Source organism: Notamacropus eugenii, chromosome 3 (genome assembly GCF_028372415.1).
Source record: "Notamacropus eugenii isolate mMacEug1 chromosome 3, mMacEug1.pri_v2, whole genome shotgun sequence".
In the NCBI taxonomy this organism is placed as follows: domain Eukaryota; kingdom Metazoa; phylum Chordata; class Mammalia; order Diprotodontia; family Macropodidae; genus Notamacropus; species Notamacropus eugenii.
In genome coordinates, this window is record NC_092874.1 from 199,789,591 (window position 1) to 199,816,539 (window position 26,949).

Consider the following 26,949-nt stretch of genomic DNA (forward strand, 5'->3'; position numbering starts at 1 on the left):
CCTTGAAATTTTCCTTGAAAGTGCCTGATTTCTAAATTCCTAATACTAAGATCCTGTGAAACTGGACCGTTTGAGGATCTTTCAGAAAACATCTTAAAAGAGGTAGTCTATGTGGCCAGGGCGCTGGTGTCCTGAGTGCAAGCACAGTCACTCCTCTTACCTCCTCACTTCCAGTAATGGAATAGTGGAGGCAAGGGGCCCGGTACTGAGTCATGGAGCGGCTCTACTTCCTCTACTAAGGACTTTGATGGGCAAACCACTCAGTCTCTCTGGAACTCAGTTTCTCCAGTTGTATTTTATCCCCCAAACTTATCAAGTGCTTTAACAGAAAAGAGTCGAAATCGAAGGATCTCAATCCAAATCTCAAGGAGTTAGATCTACAAAGCGGCAACATTATCAATGTGCGTGTGTGTGCTGGGAGGGAGGACAGCTCGGGTCTGATTGCATCCCGTTGGGACGCAGGGAAGGGAATTCAAATCCTGCGGTTTGGCCTAGATGAGCTCCGAGGTCCCCCTCCCCACACACCCTCCAGCGCTGGGGACTGCGGCTCTTCGACCTCGCCCGTCCCTGCGAGCAGCCCACGCTTAGAAAGGAGACGAGAAGTTCTCGGGCTTGGGGTCAAGCGGTAGCCTCGACCAAGACTCAGAACTCTAGCAGGAGTCCCGTCCAGGAGGGAGACGATGCTTCCCCCAGGGCCCTGGGCGGCCCCTTTAAATGCTAATGAGGGCTCACCAGGGCCGGCAGCCAGAGAGCCCGAGCTTCTCCTCCCTCCTCGGCCCCCCCCCCGCCCCGCCCCGCCCCGCCCGGCCCGCCTCTTCCCTCCCCCTCCCCCCCCCCCCCCCCCCCCTCTCCCGAGCACCTAGAAAAACTTGAGCGGGCCATTTTCCGGGCAGTAAGATCGAGTGCGCGCGCCGCCCCGACAGCTCCAGCCGCCGCTGGCAACATCCCCGCGTCCACGGCTGACGCGAAACCGGCCCCGTCTCCGAGCCCCGGGCTGCCTCCCCCGACATCTCCAGCAGCCGCCGCAGCCCCGCTGCCGGCACCACCACCACCACCACCAACCGCCGACCAACCGCCGCGGGTGGCCGAGAGAAGAGCGACGGACGGCGGCATGAGCGAGGCGGGCGATCCCACCCCCCAGCCCCAGGCCCCGGCGGCCCCGGCGGCGGCCCCGGAACCCGCGCCCAAGAGCCCGGCGAGCAGCGGCGCCCCCGCGGCCGCCAGCCCGGCCGCCGCCGTCCAGGGGAGCCACCCCGGCGGCGACGCGGCCCCCGCCCCGGCCCCCGGCCCGGCCGCCGCCTCCGCAACCACGGAAGACCCGGAGAAGAAAGTTCTCGGTGAGAGCCCGTAGCCCCGGGCGCGTGGGGCACCGGGGTCGCGGCTCCACGTGGGCGGTCCGCAGGAGTGCGGAGCCGAGCCGCGAGCACGTGCTGCCCAGCCGGGCTCCGCGCGTGTGAGTGTGCGCACGTGTGGGTGCGCGGCTGTGTGCGTGCGTGCGTGACGAGCGTCCGCCCCCTCCCCAGCCCCAGGGGCGCGCACCCCGAGCGGTCCACATGCTCTGCTCCATCCGCGCCCCCAGCCAGGTTCAGGTTGTGGGCTCCGGTCGGCCCCAGTCCTACCCCTAGAGAGGAGGGAGGAAGCCTCGTGGAGGGGCTTGTGAGGGAGGGAAAAGCCGGGGAAGGGGCTCGAAGCCCACCTTCCCGTGGGGAGCGCCGAGCGCGCTTGTCCTGGAGGGCAGCTGGGGGAGGGCAAGGTGCGTGTGTCGGGCCCTGGTCGCCCTTTCCCTCGTGGGATAGGCGCCATTTCTTCTCCTCGTCCGAGCCACGCATCTTAGCGACCGAGGGGTGTTGCTTTCCTGTCGGAGAGTCCTTCCTAACTCGCTGACACGAGGCTTCCCATCTTCTGTTCTTGGCCCTCCCCCACAGTGAGAATCCCCCCGGCTAACCCAGCCGATTGGGCTCCCAGCCCTCCGCTTTAGGACCCGCATGTGTGTCACAACTGCTGCCACACAAAGCCCTGTTAATGTGGATGGTAGTCAGCTTTATCCTGGAATGTCTGGCAGGAAAACGGGTGAGAGCTGGCGGTTGGACGGGAATAGAAATCCTTTAAAGACTTGGCCACATGGTGCTCCCCCTCCTCCCCTCTCGTTACCCTCTGTTGACGGTGTTTAGGGCTGTACTAAGGTGTGTATGCTTGTGTGTGGGTGGCGAATAAGATGACTAAAGGGTGTGTATGTGCTGTCATTCACTCTTTTAAACTCAAAAGTTAGTCTGTGGGTGTGAGATGCCGGTGTAGAAAAACATATGCCACTCCCCTGATACTTCACTTTTCTGACCTGGCTTCTGGAGCTGTTAGTGGGGGTGGGGTGGAACTGGTGAAAACCTGAGTAAACAGTGAAGGATTGGTGGATGAGTATACCCGCACCCCGAATGGTGCATCCAGTGAACATCCATTGGGCGTAAGAAAGCTTGATTAAAAAGTTAAGTGTACATCCCTTTGGATAGGCAAGAAAAAAAAAAGCTTGAATGTAATTCAAATTGATGCTATTTGATTTGCCTAAAATATGCCTCATTATCCTCCTGGAAGGCATCTGGGGGAGTCTCTTAAAGGGGAGGCAGGGGAAGGGGCAAGGTGCGTGTGTCGGGTCCTGGTTGCCAGAAAGTGTCCCTGGGTAATAAGTCCTAGGAATTTGTTAGATAAGTATTTTTCCTGTATCCCTAACTTATCCCCTATGGGCATTTTGTTCTCTGCCTCTGAGCTTCGGTAAACAAAACTTGGGTGGAAAAAAAAATGTGAAATCATCAACATGGAAATCCTGCAGATACACACCCACATACCCTTTTTTTGAGGGGAGGCTCATGTGAAGATGATCTTCCCTAGATGGCATGGGGAAGGTGTGTATGTGTATTGGACTTGGAGAAGGGGGTTAGGTTTAGGGTAGGAAAAAAAAAAGTTGAACCTACAATGTTTTTTTCTAGCAGTAAGGACCTTTTTTCCCTCTACATGTTAGATCTACTCTGCAGAACAGTATAGTGATAATGCTATGATAGATGTAACCTAAGCTTCATGATGTTATGTCCTTTAGTAAAGGGATAAAATAAACCCATAACTACAATACAAAATATTCTAAGAGAAATGTGAAAATAAAGTGTTCACAAATTTCTGTTTCTAATCTAGCCTCTAGTAATAACTGTATTTGCAAAGGAGAAAGTGGTGAATGAGATGCTAGAGAAAAGATTGTTATCTTAGTTGTCCTCAGTCTTCATGTTTAAATCTGAATGTTAAGATGATTGCTAGTTAAATTAAGGACTGCTTCATCATATTTGAGGGAATTGGTTTGAAAACAGTTTGGATGGATGGATTCAGACTTGTGGCATCTTTTCTTATGTCTTCAAACTCACTCAACTTCTCTTAATAGACAGGAGTTCATGCTTCCTTTCCCTCACTCAGACAGATGAAGGGATTATTGGCTAAAACCCCACAACTCTAAATCTTTTATTATAAGAATGGTTAATAGATACACTTAATTCAAGCCATTGAATTCAGCTTGTCATTCTGAATAAGCCCCTGATTCTGTGGGATTTCTATATAGTTTATGCATTTATACTCATTGTAGAAAGACAGCACAGGTCTTTGCCAGTTGCAAGGTGCCTGCTAAGACTGGTGTAGTTTTCTAACCTTGATAGATTCCCACACTATTAGGTTTAGGACAGATTAAAGATTTTGTTTCAATTGTGACTTAATAGCATATACAAAATAGTCTTTGTTCTGATTGTTTTCTCTAACACTTCACTTAAATGAAATTTCCAGACTTCTCAGTTATTGAAATCACTTACCCAGCACTTGTTTTGTGTTTATATTGAGGACTGTAGAATGAATTTGTCATGTCTGAATTGGAACTTCCTTTTTCACCTGAAAAACTGGAAAAATGAAATCGTTCCCTCGACTACCTTTCAAGTTAGGTTAGAGGCAGAGTCCCTTTGCACTTAGTGGTGTTGTTGATTCTTTCTTAGACAACCAAGAATACAAGTGCAAAAGTACATCAACATGAGTGCATTATAATTACCCTGTTTGAAGTTCAGAGTAAAATAACAACTTGATGTCAAATGTTAAGAAAATTAGTGATTTCTTACTAGAGTCTTGAATTTACAAACTAATGCTTAGCAACTGTAAACTTTTCTGTGAGGAAGTGTGTACATTGTTATCCACGTGTTGACTAGAAAGAGTTGCTGTCATGATGCCTCCATCTTCCTTGTTCGTTAAAAAGGATAATTCTCTCTGGGCAGTTCACTTTTTCAGAAGATAGGGGGTAGTTTCACCCCTTGTGTTGACACTGCTTAGGTAAACTTGTGTCTATGCTTCTGAAAAATATTTCGTTCTGATGCATCCTCTGAATTTAAGTACTGGTTTGTCAAAGTTTTAATTAAAGTACAAATTTCCCCAAGAGGCAGATTTTTGGTGGCCTGCAGAGTTGGTTTAAAAATCTTAAAAAGGCCTTGTGCCTAAGAGGAGTGAATAAATCAAAAGTGGAATAAAGTGACCATTTGGAGGACAGGTTATCTTACTGTAGTAATAAGCTTGTTAAATAGCCCTGTAACAGGGTGGGGGGGGGGGGGGAGGAGGAGGAGGAGGGGATAAGCAACAAATTTGAGCGAGTCCAGAGAATTAAGAAGGAAAAAAATGGTTTTTACTTCAATTAGCTACAAGGGGGAATATAAACGATTCATTTAGAAAAGGCCTGTTACATCATGTCTTGTGGTTTGGGTACCAGGACCACACCAGGGTAGCCTCAGTGGCTCATGTTTAGTCCTCTGTTTGGACAGCCCCCTCTTTATTGCTTTGCCTGGGTTGTTCTGCTATGAAAATGTGGATGCTATAAGGCATTAATTATATGTCAAAATGAGAAAAACTTTAAAATCTTCAGATGCTGAATATAAAGAGCATTTTTTCTGTATTCCTTTTTAGTTACTACAATAATAATCCAGAATATTCTGGATAATCTTGAATAATCTTGAAATTGATTTCTGTTGAGGAAATACTTCTTTTTTATACCAAGAGCAAGGCCTGCATATTCTCATTCTTTTGCTCATTTTCTTCTATCTTTTGTATTTAAAGTGGTAGTGTTTCATCTCCTATGTGTTTTGAATAATGTGTAGAATAATGCTTAGACTTTTGTAAATGGGAATCCTTATCTGTTTGTAGGCTATCAACTAACTTAATATCTCCTTAATCTCACTTTAGCCACCAAAGTCCTTGGCACTGTCAAATGGTTCAACGTCAGAAACGGATATGGTTTTATCAATCGGTATGTAGTTTAATTTTGCAGTGGCTTCTGTGGTGCAGCAAGTAGTTTTATCAGATACTTCTATTTACGACTTCTTAATTAATGACTGTTAAGATTTTTGAATGCTGTAAAACTACTGTTTCCTAAAAGAGTAAAGAATAAATTTAATTCTTAAAGTGATCTCTATGAGGTAAACTTTTAAAAGATAAATTGGGGAGAAATTTTGAGCTGGAAAGAACTATAGAGGTTACTATGTTCAATTCCCTCAGTTCATATATATATGAGGAAATGGAGGGCGAGGCCCAGAGAACTTAAATGACTGAATATCATAAAACTTGTAGAGGCAGAATTGGAATGAAAACTCAGGTGGTAGATTCAATACAGTATCTTGCCAAACTAGGTTATTTTTTGCCCTCATAAGAATTAGAAGAGGATTTGGGTCTCCTTGGAGTAGCACTGAGAATATAATATTATTTTTGACATTTTCCCTGTGGTTTCCCACCCCCCCTCCTCATTTGGGGGCAGGAGGGGGGCCTGTTTTGAATATCAGTGTAAGGAGAGCCTAGCTCACAGCTGTGCCCTGTCCTTTTGACAGTCTCTCTGCCTTTGCTGAGAGAACAAACTGGAGCTCTGGTTACATACCACGTGGGGTAAAAAGTGAAGGGAGAAGAGATGCTCCTGTGTGTTAAGTGTTTTAAAGTTTGGATCTTGTTCCATTGATTGTGTGGTGAAGCAAAAAGGGTGTCAGGGGTTGACATTTGGAGCGGTCTTTTGGTGTTAATTAGCCTAAGGAATATTAAGTCTTTAGAGTTAAAGGGGTAGAGTGATTCCTTAGGGGGCTTTGAAAAAGATTTTGTATGTTTTTTTTTTTTACCTTAGAAAGAGGTGCTGAGTTATTTTCTTAGTTATTCTCTAGGGTAAGACTCTTGTTCTTTATGAAGACAATCTAAAAAAAATTAGTCCATATTTAGTAATTGCTTATTAATTGAGATTTTTTTTCTTCTTCCCACAGAAATGACACTAAAGAAGATGTGTTTGTACATCAGGTAAGAGGAATGGATGATAGAGTGGTCCGTTTTCTAACCCAGAATATTACACAACTTTACATTTAAATAATACAAATCTAAGAACTCATCTAGGGTACTCAACATTATCAGACTTTATGCTAAATTGTGGAGGAATGGATAAAGTAGATAAATAAATACCCCTGTTTTGCTTTTTGAAGTGACTTATTCTTAACCTGTGATTCTTACACAGACATACCTTTTGAAATTTTTGTCCTTGGCATAATAATTTTTTATTTTTTGCCTGTGTTACTATTAGCAAACATCCTGCTTCAATTCAACAAACGCTTAGGTGTCTTCTCTGTACGTAGTGGGTACCTTGCTTGATACTGGGAATATAAAGATGAAAACAGAAGCAATCACTGCCCCAAATGAGGGCAGACCATGAATAGATTTTAGGGGAAATCATAAACTTAGATGGGTAAAAATTCATCTATTCTTACATGTGTCTAACTGAAATTTAGCATTAGGCTTCACCTAATGCCAAAAGGGGTCCATGGCATAGAAAAGGGTATGAATTGCCTGTGCTACATGAATACCTGCACACAGATCCCTGCTATTAAGGAGCTTACAGTCAACTAGAAGAAATGCATCCAGATATGAATAATATAAGCATAATTGAGGGAGAGCACAAACAATGGGGAATCCAGGAATTGAGGGGAGAATTCTTGAATGATTCAGAGAGGCAGACATGGAGAGTGGCTTGTGCAAGTGGAGAGGGGTAGGAAGGAGAGTGAAGTGTGGGATTTGGGGAATGTCTAGTAATTTGGTTTGTCTGAAACATAATTTCTGAAGGGTTTGTAGCATGAAATAAGGCTAGGTGAGAGCCTACTTAGCCTGAAATTTTAGGCTTAGGATTTGTATCTTATCCTGTAAGGCAGTGGAAGAGCTAATGAAATCATTAACTTCTCTGCTTCAGAATGCTTTCTACTGCTTCGTAGCCTATGTTTCAAGTGTGAATATGCCCTTCCTTGTGACCCTGATCTTGTATTTCCTCCGTAGTCCTTTGCTGAAGGATCCATTCGTTTTTTTAACCAGTTGGTTGATTCTATCTATAGCTACAAGTGAATGGAGAGAAGGGACATATGATTGGGAACCTAAAGCTTTAGTTAACAGTGCATTATTCAGCCTTGTTAAGAAAACTACATGATTTGGATAAGTCATGTGACAGGAGCATATCCTGTGGCTTTCATTTGAAAAATAGTTGTAAATCCTCTGGAAGTTAAGACGAGTAGGAATGAGCACAAAACACAGATGTCTTTGATGCCAGTCATGCTCAGCAGAACTTTAGTGAGGCATTCAGGGCTTGGTTGTATTCAGGATTGCAGAAAGACGCTCCATCATCACTTACTAAGAAAAGTTGTGTTTTTTAAAAAGTTTCTGTGTGAATTGATGCATGTTTGAAATGACCGTGTCCACAAACCTTTTTCTTAAGTCTATGATAGTTTAGATGATAGTTTAGCAAGAGGTTTAGTTGATTGGCACCCTTCTCTGGAATCAGGAGTCAGGACCCTGGGCAAGTTGCTTGACCTCTCGGTGCCTGAGGCAACTCTAGCAGGTCTGCTTTGGTTGGTAGCCCTAAATCAGTGAAATCACAGGTCTGGACAAAAAAAGTGGGAAATTGAAATATTTACTCTAGAACCTCTTAGCCCTTTGTCCCTATTGAACTGGTAATCCTCAGTCTTGGTGAGGAGGAACATCTGGTCTACTCTGCTTGGAACCTGCACTTGGGTTGTTCAGCAGAACAAGTGCAAAATCCTGTCTGCTTTTGTCATTCACGGACTTTATGCTGTATAAGCTGAGTTAGGCCTTCACTGTTGCTTGGTAATTCAGGATTGTAGCAAGCATGGAGCTTAAGGAGACACTTTCTGGGTTTAACAAAGATCAGGGGTGTAGAAAAATCACAAAATATAACTGATATCTCAAGCATGTTCTGCCCCCTCCCTCCCCATTATGAAGGGGTGGGGGCACATAATTTTATATTCTTGCCTTAGGTACAGAATTAGCTAGCTGTGATGCATGAGGCAGTCAGATGCTAGCTCCTTCAACTCCACTGTAAAATTGTCATATAATCTTTTCAGTTTTTTCCTCTTGGCTAGGTAGGGCAATTAATTCCTCTACCTGCCTTAGTAATTTTTCTTATCCCCTTCCCTTTTGTCTTTGGTTTCTTTTTATTGTCTTCTATTTATAAGTCTCATTCCTACCCTTCCCACGCCCTCTTTTTAAGGCTTACCTTGACTCTGTGATACCTCATTTATCTACCATCTCATTTCTTCTTACCCATTATGGCTGAACTTTGGGTGAGGAAAAAGTAGTATACACATGATATTCCTCCTTATATCCCTACAGTCTGGCTCTTTCCAGAAACGTTAACCTCTTTGACCTCTATGTAGCAGTTGCCATTACCTGCTCCCTCTTGAATATTTGCCTGTTTCTTGCCTTTTGGAATGCTATACTTTCCTGGTTGTTCTCTGCCTACCTCTTTAAAAGCTCATTTTTGTCTGCTTGTATTTGTCCAATCCCAGTAAAGTCCTTAAGATTCTATCTGTTTTGCTCTCCCCAAGCAATCTCATTTACTCCCATGACTTCACTTCCCACATCTATATTTATATACCTGATCTCTCTCTAGACTTCATAGAATCATAGATCATAAGAGTTGGAAGGGATCTCAGGCCTTCTAGTCCATCCCCTTTTTTTAGAGGAGAAACTAAGCACCTTTCTTCCATTACCTGTACATTAAACTGACCGTAGGACATTGTCACTGGAATGTCCCACTTCAGGCTGACTATGTCAAAATAAAGTGGATTTAATTGTACTCACAAATCCATTTTTCATTTGATACAACCTTCTGTCTGGAGCATGAGCCAGGTTTCCCCCTGTTGGCAGCTTTGGTAGTATCTTGAACTCTGCTATTTCACCTCCCATCCAGTCAGTTAATCCAGTATTATGGTCCTGACCTCTCCTTCATCCCTTTCTCCTTGCTATTGCTATTACCTTTGTAGAGTTCTTCATTGCCCCCTTTCTGTGCTATTGTAGTAGCCTTACACCTGCAGTGGTATGAGGAGTAGTCTTACTTCAGCACCAACTACATTGTATTATTGCTTCCCAAAACTTTAAAATAAAAAAGTTTAGATTCCTTAGGGTGCCATTGTGAGGCTTTTTAATCTCATCTTCTCTCTGCAGTCCAGCCAAGCTAGGTTACTTACCATTCCCTTTATATACTTTACCCTCTTTTTTTCTTTAGTTCTTCCTGTCCCTGTGACTGGAGTGCTATCCCTATTATGCCTTCTGTTTGTTGAGAATTCTTAAAGGTAGTATGGTATATAATGGAAAGAGCATTCACTGGCTTTGGAGTCAGGGGACTTGAGTTCATAGCCTGAATTTAACTTAGACTTGAACTTTGGAGCATATCAACCTAACTTCTTTAGAACTCAGTTTCCTATTGAGAATTAAAATGAAGGGGCTGGCCTAATTGGCCTCTAAGGGCCATTCTAGCTCTAAGCCTCTGAACTGATATTTATAGAGCGCTTGAAAGTGATCAAAGCACTTCACATACATTATTTCCTAGGTCTGGCTGTAATTTTTCTTTTTGGAGCCATTTCCATTCTAACTAGAAACTTTCTATTGGATTGATTTAGTGTAGCTTCCATCTACGTCCCAAAACCTGCACACTAGGAGGTCAGTATCCTTAGTAAATAAAGCACTCTCTGGAATTGACTCTGTTTCAGTGAGGAATCTTTAAGTTGTCTGTCTAGTGTCCAGTCTTGATTAGCCTATAAAAATGATCTGATTACAATGATTCAAGCTTGTGATTCATCCAGATGTGCTGAGGCCTGCCCAGTTTAACAGGAAAAAGGAACTAGGAGGCAGGGAGGGGTTGTTATTAGAATAGTAGCTGTGTCTATGTAAGCACACATCCTGTCTTTAATTGCACCCCCCTTCCCCCCTTCTACCCCCCCTTCTACCTCCCCCCACCCCCACCCCATTGGCTAACTCTCCCTCTTCTCCCTCCTACTCACAGAGAATACGGGAGGGTCTGGATTACACATACTTAATCTCTTTAATATAAGATTGGCCTAGTTGTATAGAAACTGGGCCTCTGTTACCATACAAGTTACACAGTAGCTCTTCAAGGGAGAGTTAGGACATTAAAGGAAATTATATTTTCCCTTTTCTCTTTTACCTTAAGGGTAGGAGGATGAGAAGAGAGTGAGAATTTGTACAAAAATAATGTTGAGCCGTTTTGACTTGTGGTTATAATATTTTCATTAATCTGATCATTTAAGGGAACATTTAGGAATGGGAAGCTATGTGGTATGGTTGAAGTCAGGAGACAGGAAAATGAGGGTATCAGCAAAATGACATTTAAATTATGTATCATTTCTGTCTTCTCAATTTTCCCGTACAACTTATAAATCGATCCAAAGAGGGGATGGGTTTTTTGTAGTATTAAAATTTTTTCTCAAAGAAACTTTTTAACCCTCTCTACATTTTTTTATTCCTCTGATTTGCACTTTGCAAGTCATTTAGAGTTGTTAGCTTGCTTTGCCTGTCTAACTGTAAATCAGAAGAAACTCCCCATTTGAGATTGTAGGTATTCTCCCTGTACCCTCAATATACACTCTGACCAAGCCCTGTTAAAGGAGCCTTCATTCTAGCTGAAGAAATCAATTTTAAAAGGCTGCATGTGTGGTATGAAGTCGCTTATTTTAAGAGGGAACTTGAGGATGTTGCTGTATCATAGTATGGATTGCATTTTTTTAAATAACAGGAAAAACAAATTTGTCAGTCCTGGTTAATATGCCTACCAAGTTGAATTTTGTGACTAAGAAATAATATGACATTCACTTTAAAAACTAATTACTTACACACTAATCCTTTAAGTAAAACACTGATCTCTTATCTTTATTGGTATGTCACCCTAGTTGGGGAATAGCAACTTTTTAAATATCAGTAACCATTGATGTTCTTTTAAAAAAAAACAAACCCTCAGAGGAACAGTTTGGGATCATGGGAGCAAAAAGATGGGGACTAGGTTGCATTGATAAGTTTCCTCTATCTCTCAACAGACGGCCATCAAGAAAAATAATCCACGGAAATATTTGCGTAGTGTGGGTGATGGAGAAATTGTAGAGTTTGATGTGGTTGAAGGAGAGAAGGTAAGAATAAATCTGTCATTTACATCTTTAACTATATGTGATCTCTTATGATCTAATGCAGATCTTTATACCATTTTCTTGTCCTCTTGTTGACCAGAGTAGGATGGTTTTTATTATCTGATCTTAACTTCAAGATTTGGCTTTAGAGAAATTCTAGGTGGGATAATGTTACAACTTGTCCTTGTGAAATAATCTCCAAAACTAAAGATGGTGGATTGGAGTCAGGCTTAACAATGGAACCTGGACTGAGCCCACACTGGCTGTTTTTTTTACCTTGGCCACTTAGGAGCTTTGGGTTAAGTACATTTGAAATTAATGCAGAACATTCATCCACATTGAACAAGAATCTGCCCCCTTCTAACTTCTACCTTTTAGCCAGTGATTGAATAATCTCCTCTCTGTCCTTTTCCCCAATCCCTCAGTATCTTTCCTACAAACTTGAAAGTTGACCTGAAAAAAAGAAAGAACAATGCCAAGTTGGAGTAAAATGTTGTAAGTGATGAACTTGCTGTTACCATTCAGGTTTTGATTGTGAAATCAGTTAGTGACAAAGCAAACAGGAATCTTAGTAATAATGAAGGACTGACTTGGGATTCTGGAGAACTGCCAGACTTTATATGTTGACTTCTGGAGGGTCTTTAGCCAGGGGTTCTTAATCTTTTTCTGACTTCTTAGGTAGTTGCTTGAAGTCTACAAAACCCCCCTCTCAGAACAATGTTTTTACGTGTATAAAATACGTAGGATTACATAGGAGATCTGTTTTATAGTTACCAAAATATTGGAAGAAAAGAATTGTATGATCCCCTGGACTGTAAGAAGTCTTTGCAATAAGATACAATATACTACTAAACTGATGGATTTTTCAGTCATTTTGATTCATAAGTTAAAGTGATATTTTAAATCTAGTAGTATATCGTCACACTTCATGGTATTATCTGATAGTTTTGCCCATTGATGAATATTTATCTTTAAATTGTTTTAATTAGAAAAAATGCTTTCAAAAACATGCTACAACTGAAACTGAGCTAAGTGTGGGTGTAAAACAAGTTAAGTGATAGTTTTGCTACATGCTTTGCCTTAGACCACACCTGGAGTAACTAGGAGAAGAGAAGACTTTGGAGGAAGACATCATAGCTGTTCTCATTTATTTGAAGAGTTCTGAGGGGCAAAACTCGTATTGCTGTGGATGGTTGATGCAGAGAGGCAAATTTAGTCTTTGTGTAGATTGGTCAGCAAGCACTTATGAAATGCTTACATACTAGGCTAGGGATACTGGAGCCAAAAAAAGAAGTCCTCTGTCCCCTGGAGTGAGCATTCTTTTGGAGAGACAATGTGTAGACGTAAAAGTTTATATAGAGTAGTTTTATGTGGGAAGCTTTAGATTGTTGTTCGGTTTCTTTCAGTCATGTCCAATTCTTCGTGATGTCATTGAGGGGTTTTCTTGTCAAAGATAGGGAGTGATGTGCAATTTCCTTCTCCAGCTTACTTTACAGATGGGGAAACAGAGGCAGACAGCTTAAAGTGACTTGTCCAGGGTCACACAGCTAATAAGTGTCTGAGGCTGACTTTGAGCTCAGAAAGGATAAGTTCCTAACTATAGCCAGGCCAGTGCTCTATTCCTTGTACCACCTAACTGTCCCTCATTAGATAAGATAAAGCTTTTCTGGGTTTACTAGGGATTCAACACTGTGGTAAGTGCTGGAAATCCAAATTACAGTCTCTTCCCCTCCCAAAAAAGACTGTTCCTGCCCTGAAGGAAACTTATATTCTAATTGGAGAAGATATGCTTAAAAGGAACTTGAAAAGGTTAGATATGGGGTCGATAGGAATAAAGTAGGAACTGAGCCATGAGGTGAGTTTCTTGGATTAGAAGAAGCCTCATGTAAGATATGGCACCTGGACTGACCTTTGAAGGATGCTAGGGATTCTGAGAGGCAGAGATAAAGGAAGGAATTTAATTCTAGGAATGAGGTACAGCCTGTGCAAAGGAACAGAAACAAAGGATGCACTGTTATGTGTGAACAGACAACTGGGCTGTATATTAGTGTATGTGAAGGGAATAATATATGACTAGTAGCCAGGCTGTGAGAGGAGCAGGGCATTTATATGCCTTTGGAATGTCATTCAGTTGTGTCGAGGATGTTTGGAGAGAGGAGACACCAATTAGTAGTCTGTTAGTAGTCTAGACGTGAGGGCTTGATGCCCTGAAAATAGAGGTGGTGGCTGTGTAGAGTGAGGGATTGATAGAAAAGATGTAAAGAGAACTAGAGCTATCCAAAAGTGGAATGTGGGTTGCTTTGGAAGGTGATGAAAAGGCTAAGGAGGAAAGATGGGGTATCTACCTGTCAGGAATATCAGAATAATGGTTTATAGCCTTTTCAAGCATGTCTTCAACGTCCCTTTTAATGTCAAATTTTGTGGATGCCCAGTGATCATACTATGTACTATGAAATTTCACAATAACAAAACTGTACTAAATTCAGAAAAAATCTGTAGAAAGTACATATAATTAGGTTTTTTTGAGTTCCACTTATTGCATATAAATTCTCTCCAATTAGATGACCTTAGGGCTATTCTAATTCCTGAACATATGTTATGGTTTCATGTCATTTCATAATAATGTGAAGGTTCAGGTTCCATTTAACTGAGAGGTCACCTAATCTAGCCCAGGACAAGAGGGTGAGATGTGAGTCTAGGTCTCAACTCATTCCACATCCAGGGTCCAGTAGGCACATTCCAGGCTGTAACTGTCCACATGTTTTATAACTGTTGTTATTCAGTTCATAAGCAGTTAATCCATATTATCCACATAATCCATATTAATTTATTAATGCCGTTGTTTCTTTCTCATGGTTTGTTAAAAGTAGATTTTTCCTTTCAGGGGGCAGAAGCAGCCAATGTAACTGGCCCAGATGGAGTTCCCGTGGAAGGTAGCCGCTATGCTGCAGATCGGCGCCGTTATCGACGTGGTTATTATGGCCGACGTCGTGGGCCTCCTCGTAGTGTGAGTAGTCACAGAATCTCAAAGGCCAACTCAAATCTGAATAAAAATCCCTTCTATAACATACCCACCAAATCATGATCTGGCTGGAGAAAGACCTGGTGATGGAAAACTTACTATCTTGTGAGATCGCCTCATGTCTCCCTTAGTGTTCACTCCAGGCTACAGTTCCTTTGACCAATGCTCATGCAATTAATGATCATGCCCTTCATCCTTTTATCTATCATCCTGGTTGCTTTTCTGGATGCACTCTAGTTTATCAATGTCATTCCTTAAATATGAAACCCCAGAATGTAACATAATAATCAATGTAGTCTGAATAGGGCAGAGTATAGTGGGACTGTCAGCATTAATTGTCTTATTACAACCTCCAAGATTATGTTAAATTTTTTTGGGTACCATATTATATATTTGATTCATATTGTATTTGCAGTTTGTTGAAGTTCATTGAATCCACTGAAGATCTTTTTCACATAAACTTTTGAGCAGTCATGCCTCTTTCTTAGAGATGACTTAGCACTTATCACTGTTACATTTTATTTAGCCTGCTAAGATCTTTTTGGATTCAGACTGTTAGCTTTTTCTCCTAGCATTGAATCGTCTTCATATTTTGTAAGTGTACTGTCAGTGTCTTGAAGTCATTGTTGAAGAATGAGATACATCAAAAAAAAAAGTGAGGTTTGTTTGTAATTATTTATGAAGCTGTTGGCTTTTTCTTTTCTAGCTGTTTACTCATCCTCCCTTTTAGGAATTAACTCTAGAATTTTGCCAAGGATTGAAGTAAACCTTACTGAACTATGATTTCCAGATTCCATTTTCTTTTAATGTAAATAAGGACAAACATTGCCCTTTACAGGTTTTTAAAGCATTTGTTAATTGATGAGTTTTCTCTGTATCCACTATGTAACCTTTCAATTAAAATTATTTCTTTTTGTGTCTGCAGGATTTAATTCTTGAGTATTTTTTCCCTTTGGGGCTGGCTTAGGCTATGTAATGTTAGTGCATGGGATTTCATCTATCTAGCTCTGTGTGCATGCACAATTTATGATGCGTCTTAGAATATTCTGCACTTATCTCTCCACTAATCATTACTATTAAGATCCTAGATCATCTGTGAATACTTAGAATAGGAGAGTATCAGATGATAATTTACTGTTAAGACTTTTGGATTCCTGGAGTCAGGAGGAGCTGAGTTCAAATCCAACCTCTGCTATTTACTAGCTGTGTGACCTTGGGCAAGTCACTTAACCCTGATTACTTCTCACCCACTGCCCAGGCCTCCAAAACAGGTTTGTCAAGTAAGCCTTTTACTTTTGTAGAAATCAATTGCTAGATATCATTACTGGATAACACACAGATTTCTTGACTAATTTGAACTTTCAGATATCTTTCTTTGATTTTAAGCATTGATGATTTCATTGTGGAATCCACATCATGTACATTTAACTTATTTAATGTCAATTAGGTAGTATAGTCCTACCATTCTACTTGGTGTGTATACCCTGAAGATATCCTGAAGTTAGCATGAGGTGAAAAATGTGAATTTGCTCCTCATCCTGTTTTTTTGTGGTCTAGTCTGACTTCAGAACCATTCTTTTTCCTGAAGTTACACTTTAGGCTTGCTGACTTCTATTAACCTGCATTGTTCAAAGGTGATATGCTATTGGATATACTTTGGAGACCTTAGAGAGGACAATTGTAACTTAACTGATATTTACCTTATGCAGTTTTTTTCTTGAAGAACTTAGCTCCCCTATATGATGAAACTATTACAGTATCAGTCTTAAAGTTTATAAAATCAGATGTGATCCCCAGTGGTTTTTCTTCATTAAAGTTGTATTCCTTTGGATTTTGATTTGACTGGATCTGTCTTGGAAGACATGCTCTCTTTTGTATTTATCTGAAGGGATCAAAGGTGGCCCAGGTCCAAAATCATAATTATAAATCACCTAACATATATATATTCTCATATTCTTTCACTCTGTCTCCCCTCCCTCCTCCTTTTCCTCTCTCTTCCTTTTCCTTCCCTGTTTTCCCATCTGAAGCAGGATTCAGACTCGGGTCTTCCTGATTCCCAAGCTCTATACAGCCCACTACCAAGACACTCATGATCCTAAGCACTAAAGGAAGATTAGGTACTGATTCGGAGACATCCATGCAGAATTGTTTTTATTGCCATAAAGGATCCAGCAAATATCTCAGAAAGATTGTTATCTGGCAGTTATTCCATCAAGAATTGTGCTATCACAATTATTCCAGGGTTCTAGAACTACCCTCTTAGAATATTTGCTAATTTTGATAGATTTATTTCATGATCCTTCACTAACTAATCTCATAACCTCATGCCTATTCTCCTTTGTGTAATACTGTCTTCCCCCTCCTGCCTTTCTCTTTCCCCCTTTTCTACTCCTACAATTTTGGATTTCTTGCATGTTTCCTTTATTTTCTCCCCTCCCAATCCACTCTCTCTTGAAAAATCTTCACTTAATCCCTTACACAGTAAGATGTAGGTTTGGGGTGAGGAAAATGTTAGCTGTAACTTTTGGCTTTTGATAAACTAGAGCAGAAGTGTCAAAGTGGGGCCCCTTCTGACCCTCAAAATGCTCCAGAGCTGCCCCAACAAGATTAAAATGTCATTGGGAAATGTTTAGCAAAATAAATAACAATAAATACTTTGCAACATAAATAATTCTAATACTAGATTTCTAAGTCAAGTGTGCTGCCCACAGGGATATTGTTGAGCTAGACTTTATTGCTGGTACTAAAAAATTCTAGTTTGAGATTTATAAGATTTCCTAGGTGGAAATTACTCTTGAGGAAATAAGTCTAATTATTAAACTGTTACAAAAGAATCTTTAAACAGCTTTAAGTTTAATTGCACTTTAAAAATTTTAGTTATTTAAGCTGTCTCAAGAAAGTTTGCTGAGAAGTAGGAATAAAAACTTTTTTATTTCCTAGATTTAAACTAGTGATAACATTTCTCTGCTATGGTAGAATTTTAAAAATCCTGGCCCTCTGGTGGCCACATTTGCTCTTTCGTGGTTTTGAGCAGGTATAAAAACAGGTTTAATAGTTGGGTCTTTTTTTTTTTTTTTTCAGCATCCTTCAATAGAGGAAGCTTCCTTTAAGAGCACTTTCTTCCTATTTCCTAAAGACTGGGAAGACCAGAGAATAGTTGGGATAGTTACCTGTTTTGTTTTTTTTTTAACCTTTGGGAATTTGACATCTTGGATTGTATATATGAAATTGCTATTAAACTTCTATGAAGGATATGGACTGTCTTTAAATAACTTTTTACTAATAACAGTATCTTTTCCCTTTTGGCATGTTGTGAAAGTAAGTTACACGTTTTTTGATGTTTATGTTAGTTTACTTTATAACATCTTACTTGCCCTCTTGTTTTGCAAAGTAAGGATTTGGAATAACATCTTAAATTGACAATCTGTGATTTTATTTATGTGCAAGTCAAATAATTGAGTGCAGTTTACAAAAAACTAATCTGTTCAGCTTTCAGGTCCCATTTTCAGCAGTTGTTTGTCACATTCTATCATTATAAAGAGATAGGACTTAGTGTGATTTTATGCCTAAGTTACAGTGTAGCTAGAATAATACTTAGGTAAAATGTTTACATTCTCATCTGCGATCTTGGATTGGAATTAAAACTTGTTGGGCATAGTGGTAGTATGGTATTTCAGGGTACTGATGGAACTGATAATTATGTTTTGCAAAATCAGGAGTACTGGGGATTGTGGATCAGCAGATATTGAACATTTATGAAAATAACCATCAAATCTACCATGTATTGCTTTCGTTCTACTTTGTGCCTACCACCTCACTTGCATGGATTGGATGTAGCCCTGTGCTTGTCAGCTTGGATGCATAGGGTGATCTGGATCTATGGAACTGCTTTTTCTTGGGATGCACACTCGGCAGTATTCTGGTAGTCTTTGCTGCTGCCCTTGCCTAGCTTTCTTCCTGGCTATTCTGATTCTTTGCATTTCTTTGCTTCGCTAGTACCCTGGGGAGGAGGAGGAAGGGAGTGGCAGCAGTGAAGGATTCGATCCCCCTACCGCTGATGGGCAGTTCCTTGGGGCTCGGAGTCAGCTGCGCCGCCCACAGTACCGGCAGCGGCGGTTCCCGCCATACCACGTGGGACAGACCTTTGACCGTCGCTCACGGGTCTTTCCCCATGCCAACAGCATGCAGGTAAAATGGCACCCAAGTTCACATTGCCCTGCGGCTGCTCTTACCCTTCGATCCTTCCTGTTTCACCATCCTTCTTCTACTCTCTTCTTCCTCCTCCACCTGGGTGAGAGCAGAACCTTTTCTTTGCCCCTCCTAAAAACTACAGAGTAGCCCATAACCCTGGGTACTTCTGCATGGCCATCATATCTAACAGCAGTAGTGCTTAAAACAAACCATATGAGTGAGCCACTTTTGGATTTGCTGAGACTCCTTGGGTGAGGGGGACAGAACTGTGGAGTAGGGTTGCAGTTTGCAGTGTGCCTCCTACCTATGATTCTTTAAGAACCTTTTAGATTGCATTGAAACTTTTGGTTTCCCTTTGGCTGTATCATCACCATCAGTGTTTAGTCTTTCTCAATGCCCAATGCATCATTTTTTTTTTGAGGTAAAGAAAAATATAATGGCAGATAGAATGAAGACATTTTTTATGTCTGCAAAATTCTTTGATGTGTTAAATTTTACTGATAAGATAGGGGAGAAAATATTAGCCCATGGAGGAATTAGCATAGAGTTTACGTAGGAGGTAATCCTTGAGGTGAACCTTGTAAGAAGGAAACATTTTTTAAGAGATGGTGCTGAGGAGGAAGTACATTCTAGACATGGAAGAGCCTATGGAAAGACAAATAGATGGGAAGTGGAATGTCATGTAGTAATAAGCAGGCCAATTTGTCTTGAACATGAAGTGTATGGAAGAGATTAATATCTAATGAAGTTGGAAAGGTAGGATGGAGCCAGAATGTGAAAGACATTGTTGCGCAGAAGCTGTTTGACCCTGGAAGTAAGATCAAGCCACTGGAGCTTTTTGTAGTGGGAAGCATCAGTTTGGCATCTGTGGGAAGGATGGGTTGGAGCAAGGACAGATTAGACCATTTGGCAGTCGATTGGAATTTTGTAGCTCATTCACTTCAGTCATGTCTGACTCTATATTGCAAAGATATTGTAGTGGTTTGCCATTTCCGTCTCCAGCTTATTTCACAAATGAAGAAACTGAGGCCAACAAGGTTAAATGACTTGGCTAGGGTCACACAGCTAATTCAGGAAGATGAATTTTCCTGATTTCACACCTGGCATTCTATCCAGTATACCACCTAGCTGCCTGGGCTATTGAAGTAGTCTAGGCCTAATTCAGCCCAGGACTGCACTAGGACAGTGGCCATGTAAGTGGAGATAAACTTGAGGAAATAAGCATAAATGACAACTGAGAAATGGAAGGTTTAGGCATCACTCCAAAAAGTCATGAACCTGGATGATGGTGGTACCCTTGAGAAATAAGTGAGTTAGAGAGGAGGGAGGATTTGAATGAAAAATTATTTCTGTATTAGACCTCTTAACCTTCAAAAGGTAGAGATATATACAAGGGGAAATTATTATTTTGCATCTAAATTTTTCTCAACAGAGAGAAATAAATAGTGACTAGAGTGGAAATTATGGGAAGAGACCACTTCCTTCCTAGAATTTTTGATAGAAAAGGAGAGTAAATCTGGGTATAGGTTGTACTCTATATTTGGGGGAAAGCACATTTCAAAGGATTCAGAAGAAAAATAGGGTCCAGTGGGATGGAGATGTTCAAGAACAAAATGCTGAAGATACAAATTAGCCTTGTACAAAGAACCTGCACATGGTCAGGGGGTTTTTCAGCTTACTCACAAAAGAATTAATGGAGCACGGAAACAAGATCAGGGGAGAAAAAGGCATAAAAGAATGAAAGAGAGGCCTGTGACAAGGGTCAGGAGGGATGAAGCTCAAGATGAGCTGAGGTTGAGGAGGGAATGCTTTTTCATGAAGCCATGTTGGGAAAAAGAGGAGATTCCAAGAAGAGGAAGCCCTTTGCTTGGGGTGGCAGAATGTTGGGGGATATCTGAAAAATGAGCTGGTCAATTCTGATTTTGTTTTCTTTATCTAGGATAAAGTAATTTTGAACTGGAAATGCTTAAACAAAAATGACCAGTCAGGAGAGATACTGCCCAGATGAAGTATAACCTTGAGGATTGACAGATAGAATTGCTGAGCCTTCTAGTGATAGTTTGAAAGTTCATTGAAAATAGGAGAGATGCTACAAATTGAAAGGCAATGTCCTGATTTTCAAAAAGAGAATAGGGATCTGGAAATGATAGGCCAGTGAGTTTGCCTTTGATCCCTGAGAAAGATCTAGAACAGATCATTAAGTAAATGTTTGATGACATTTGAAAAAGGAAACAGTTGTGATAACCCCAGGAACCATAATTTCATTGAGAACAGGTTATTATACTAGGCTAACCTCAGTTTCTTTTAGACAGAATTACTGAAACTGGTAGATGAGGAGAATGTTATGGTAGGTAGTTTTATTTAACTTTTAGCAAAATTTTTGATAAAATATCTCAGAGAAGCTTGAAAGAAAAATTAGACAAGACATTATACAGATTCAGAAGTAGTTAATTGTTTAATGTTGATGTGATATGTCTCTTGCAGTACTCTGGGAATCTGCTTGGCCTTGTGATGGTTAACATTTTTTTTTCCAGTAACTTGGATAAAGGCATAGCTACTCAAGTGTGCTTATGACATAAATCAGGAAGGGATAACTAACATACAGGATGATAGTCAAAAAAAGTTCTTGACAGGCCATTAGGCTGTCTCTTAATAAATTCAGTAGGGAGAAATGTTAACACTTGTACTTGGATTGTCTCAGAAGTAGAAGGTGAGGAGGGAAGCATGGTTAGATAGCATTTCTGAATAAGATCTGGTTGCTTAGTGGACCACAAGTTCATTTCGAGTTAGCAGTGTAATGTGTCAGCCAAACACTAATCTTGAGCTACGTTAAGAGGACCTTATCTTCCAGTACTAGGAAGGTAATAGTTCCACTGTGTTCTGCACTCAGAAGATTTCATTTAGACAACTGTCTTCAGGTTTGGGGGTCATAGTTTGAAAAAGGCATTGATAGAGGGTCTGCAGAGGAAGAAAACCAGCATAACAAAGGACCTTGTATCGATGATGTGAGGTTCAATTGAAAGAACTGAGAATATTTAGCGTGTAGAGGAGACAACCCAAGGCCATGTTCAAGCATTTGAAGGACTATCGTTTGGTGAAGGAATTAGATGTGTTCTGTTAAGTACCACAGGGCAGAACCAAGAGCAGTGGTGAAAGGTGCATGGTTTTGGAAAACTTCCTCACAGATAGAACTTTGAGAATGCAATGAGATGCCATGATGGTCTTCCTTTTCTGGAAGTCTTCAAGTAGAACTCAGTTGAGAAGTTAGTTCTGTTTGGATAGATCAGTTTTCGTTCTTTTTGTGTATGGCTTGGACTAGTTGGCCACTAGTTGGTTTCTTTCAGCTCTCAAATTCTGTGATTCTGGATGAAAGACAGACAATATCAAATGAAAGTGTTTTTTTCCTTTTTAATCGTCAGTTTGTGGATATTTATAGTTAGCAGAAAAAGAGCTGGTAAATGAGACCAAATTAGAAAGAGATTGGTTGATTGTGTAGGCACGGTGCTGCAGAGGATAGGATCCTAGCATACAAGCTGAGGATTTGACCTTGGTGAGAAGGAAGATGAGAGAATGGAGGATGAGAAGGAAGATGGAGATAAGAGCAAAAGAGAAATTCTGATAGTAACGTCATGGAAGAGGGAACTCATTGCAAATAACTACTTTTCTCAGGTAAGAGGCAGAAAGGGAGTGGAGGGGTAGGGGATGTAGGAGGTTTGAGGAGAAAGGAAAAGATTTGTTTATTCAGTAAGCATTTATTAAGCGCTTACTACATACCAGACTCTGTGCTGAGCTACAAGCCAAAAGGTAGCCGTTGCCCTCAGTGAGATTACATTCAAATGGAGGAAGATAACACATACAGAGAGAGCTGAAAAATAGGAGTAGGATGGAGAAGAGGTATGGATACTTCTTTCTGGTGGTGCATGGTAGCTGCCTCTAAGAGTAAGGGATGGTTGCTCTGGGGCCTTCTGCAAAACAGATTCCATGAAGAACTCAACCAATAGGAGAAGGGCTCCTTAGAAGCAGTCATGAAGCAACTGAAGTATGGACTTCTTTGAGTCTCTAATGATGTAAAGTCCATTCAGAGATTGCCTTGTGATAGTGAGGGCCCAGTTGAATTAGATAACAGATTTTTGGGGATCCAGTCAGCCAGCACAGTTAAGTGACTTGAAGTGCTGTTCAACAACTTGCATGTGAATATAAGCAGAAAAAATGGCAAGATGAGGGGAGTATCCACAGTTGGAAGAATGAGTAGAATGCAGGGGATGTAGACCGAGAGAACAACATCAAGTTTGGTAAATTACAGGGTCAGAATGGGAAAGGAAGGAAAATGAAGCTGGAGTTGGGGTTATGGTTTGGGGGAATGAGCACCTTTTGATGGATGAAGGTTACAGGGAGACTGAAGAGTTAAATTTAGGATGAGTAAGACCCAGGAGAGGGAGTTATGATCAATCATGTCCATTGTATAGTTAGATATTGTTATTTTTCTTCAGCCTCTTGTCCAACATGTATGCTTGTGCTTTTCACATCTTCGTTTTCTTCCTCCCCTCTTTAGCAGCTGTCCCTGACAAGAATGCTAAAAATAACTGGCAGCCGACATATATGGGAGGACTTAGTACATGACACAGTAGATTTCTCTAAGGCACCACTCTGGGCTTCTAGGAAATGGAGCTGGGAGGAGTCAGTGAGATTTGTCATGGACTTTTATTTTTAGTGAGTTAGTACTGCATGCTCGGAGTCATCTACTTAGTATTTAGCATTTGCATAACACTTGTGTTTGCTCAGAGTATTTTTAGGTATTCCTTGCCAGACCTTTAAGGTGTTAGGTTTTATAGACAGGCACACTTCTGACACATCTTGTGGGCAAGTTCACTTAACTTGTGGGCCTCCATTTGTTTACTGTTTATAAAATGGTGCTACTAATACCATGAGTAGCTGCCCTTCCTCATAGGGTTGCTGTGGAGATTCATTGAGCTCATGTAAAGTAGCTTGTATAATTGCCAGGTTTATTTTTATCATTGCTTATGGTCATGCAGGAAATTAGTTGAACTTGTTCATGTTCTGAGCTTGCTGTCTTTACCTGCTGCAATCAGGCTGGCCTTTGTAATGTGTCTCACTGAAAAAACAAATCCTTGCAGGTTGTTTGTAAACTTGCTCTGCAGCACCAAGACTTGATAGTTCAAATTTCTCTGCCCTTCCACATTCTTGGCACTGATACCATGGTATCCCCAATAACCCTGAAGTATGCTGTATGTTGTAGAATTTGATGTTCAAAAGAAACAAGGTCATTGGTTCCCTCTGTGAGGTGTGGGACAGCTAGAGGGCGCAGCTGATCTGGTGCCAGGCATAGAGTCAGAAAGACTCATTTCCCTGAGTTCAAATCTGATCTCAAACTTACCAGCTGTGTGACCGTGGGCAAGCCACTTTAACCCTGTTTGCTTCAGTTTCCTCATCTGTAAGATGATCTGGAGAAGGAAATGGCAAACACTCTGATATTTTTACCAAGAAAACCCCAAATAGGGTCACAAAAAATTGAACACCAACTGAAAAATGACTAAGCAGCCACAAGTATACCCAGACACCAGAGGGAGAGGGCAGCCAGGAGTTGTGTGCTTTGTCCCAAGTCTCAAGAGATTTGAAAGGGATGTCAGAAGTAACTTAGTTCAGCTTACCCAAGTATAAAATTCTCTTAGCCTCTGCAAATAATCATCTCTGATGGAAAATTGACTTATTCATGTGGGTGTGTTCTGTTCAAATTTTTTAGCATAAGTATCTTATGGAGCTACTTATACAGTGTCAGCAAGACTTAAAATTATTAGACTTGGAGTCTAGAGACTTGAGTTTGAATCCTTACTTTGACACTTGAGTGACTTACTGAGTGTCCCACAATTACTGCTCTAATTTTCCCCTTCCGTAAGAAGGGATAATACTAAATGACCTACCAGCCTTGAAAGGCTATTGTGAGGCAAGCACTTCATAATCCTTTAAGTGTTATATAAATATGAATTGTTATAGACACATTGGCATGGTGCCGAGGAAAGTCCAGCATGGTGTGCTTAGTTAAGTGTGCTATATGTCAAGGCACATTTAGGTGCTGACATCATACTGCTCACCGTGTCATCTTGTGAGTGGGAAAATGTGGGTTAGAAATCTTTATGTAATTAGTATTTGAGAAGTTTGTATACTCTGAAGTATTTTGAGGAAGGTGAAGAAATCTCTCTTTAGGGTTTCAGGAATGGCTCACGGAAGGGATTATCTGAGTCAGATGTTGAAGCAAGTAAAGAATGGATAAAAAGAGACAGGTAAATTGAAGAAAGAATAGTCTATTCTTGAAGACAATTGGAGCAAAAGAGATCAGAGACTAATTGGATGTATAGAGTATTCCAAAAGTCTTAATGCTGTTTTAAGCTCAATTTGTGGGACATCCCGTATTGCATGAGAAAGAAGGAAGAATTGGACAATGGCAGAGGGGAAGAGGAGTTCAGTTTTGGACATTGAGATACTAGTAGAACATCCCATATTAGAAAAAGAGGACTGGAGAAATCCACATTATAGTGTAGTTTATCATGATGAACAACAGCTCCTACCTACAGTCTAGAGTAGTGGACCAGAATAGGAGAAGGGGAGCATTGGTAGAGGGAGTAGGAGCTTCTTATACCAATGCAATGACCAGTTCTTATTCACCTTTCCCCTGCTCCCACAATAATTCAGGGTAATTATGAGACTCTAGTGAGGGTTTCTTAAATCTAAAAGTACTAAATAAATGTCAGCTGTCAGGGGAAAGGTATTTTTTTTTCTTTTTTCATATTCCTGAATAATTTTAAGTGTTAAGCACCTGTTATGTGCCAGACTTCTAGGTGTGGGATACCATGGCCTCAGAGAGCTTACCATCTTTCATCAAGGGAAACACCATGCACATTTTCTTTTTAACATTCATTTAAAAATTTTGAGTTATAAATTCTGTCCGTCTCCCTAGCCCCTCCTTCAACCCTCTTAAGAAGGCAAGAAATATGATACCCATTATACATGTGAAGTAACTGAAAACATTTTTGCATCAGCCATATTGTAAAACAAAAGAGTAAATAAAAGAAAGTGAAAGAAATACATTTCAATTTGTACTTGTAGTTCATTGGTTCTCTCTTTGGGAGATCAATAGCATTTTCCACAAATCCTTTGGAATTATCATGGATCATTGCATTGAAATGTCATTGTTTACTGTGAATATTGTTCTCCTGATTCTGCTTATTTCACTCATACTTATTTTTTTAAATGCAAAATGAAAATGTGAATACCAGATAATTTTAGGGGCAAAGAGCACCTGGGAAGATCACAAAAGTACAGAGAGAGGGAGATAGCAAAAAGGCCAAGTTTGGCTAGACCATAGAGTATGTGTGAAACAAAATAATGTTTACTAAAACTGGAAAAAAGTAGGTTGGAACTAGTTTGTGAAAGGTCTAATACCAAACAGAGGAGTTAGCATTTGACCCAGGAGTTAATTGGAAACCTATAAAAATTTTACCAAGAGTGGAGTGGCGTGAAAAGATGAGGGGGTGGGGTAGGGTAGGGTGGACTACTCTCCTTAGGCTGGAATAATTTAGACCATCAATGTTTATTTGGGATCAAGGAATGAGGGAGATGCGTAATACAAAGCAGGGAAGCCAATTACTGGTTTGGTCTTGAATGAGTGTCAGATTTTCCCCAAATCTGACTTAGGTAAAACTTTGAATGTATTTCATTGTAAAATATATGTAACTTTTAACCTTTTCAAGGAAATCTTAGGATGACAGAGTGGAAAAAGCACTGACTCTGAGGTTGGAGGACCCTAGATTCAAATTCTACATTTGATGCTTGATTTGGGGGAAGCCATTCCATATTCTCGGACTTCTCTCACTCATCTGTTAAGTGAGATGCCGGTGGTTCTTAGGGCTCCTTCCTGCTGTAGCTCTATGAGCCTGTTTACCTCAGTACAATCAATGATCGCAGAATCATGTTAATAGGAGGTGAGAAAAATTAAAGAAGACTTGTGTTTGAAACTTGTCCAGTTGGGCCACCTTCATTCTGTAAGGAAATCTCAGCGTCAGTGTATGCCTCCATCCCTTTTTCTTGAGCACCAGGTCATATTTTATAAGGTAGAGGATACAGTTTTGAAATGCAAGTTATTTTATAACTATGGTGCTGTACAAATCTTGTTTGATATTTTGGGATAAAGCAGTCGATACTTCTAGTGTAATTAGA

General features: G+C 40.7%; 1 protein-coding gene across 3 annotated transcripts in view; it reads left to right on the plus strand.

Moving 5' to 3' along the window:
• Nucleotides 1–858: 858 nt before the first annotated feature.
• YBX3 (Y-box binding protein 3) overlaps nucleotides 859–26,949 on the plus strand; it is a 31,905-nt gene continuing 5,814 nt past the window's right edge. The window contains exons 1-7 of one of the 3 annotated variants that reach the window (XM_072653945.1): nucleotides 1,474–1,583; nucleotides 1,926–2,070; nucleotides 5,242–5,305; nucleotides 6,297–6,330; nucleotides 11,418–11,507; nucleotides 14,389–14,511; nucleotides 18,523–18,714. In XM_072653945.1, the coding sequence (XP_072510046.1) occupies nucleotides 1,986–2,070; nucleotides 5,242–5,305; nucleotides 6,297–6,330; nucleotides 11,418–11,507; nucleotides 14,389–14,511; nucleotides 18,523–18,714 (588 nt within the window). In that variant the 5' untranslated portion in view covers nucleotides 1,474–1,583; nucleotides 1,926–1,985. Of the gene's footprint in view, nucleotides 1,338–1,473; nucleotides 1,590–1,925; nucleotides 2,071–5,241; nucleotides 5,306–6,296; nucleotides 6,331–11,417; nucleotides 11,508–14,388; nucleotides 14,512–18,522; nucleotides 18,715–26,949 lie in introns of those variants that run through there. The other 2 variants (XM_072653944.1, XM_072653947.1) reach the window with 2 other exon arrangements.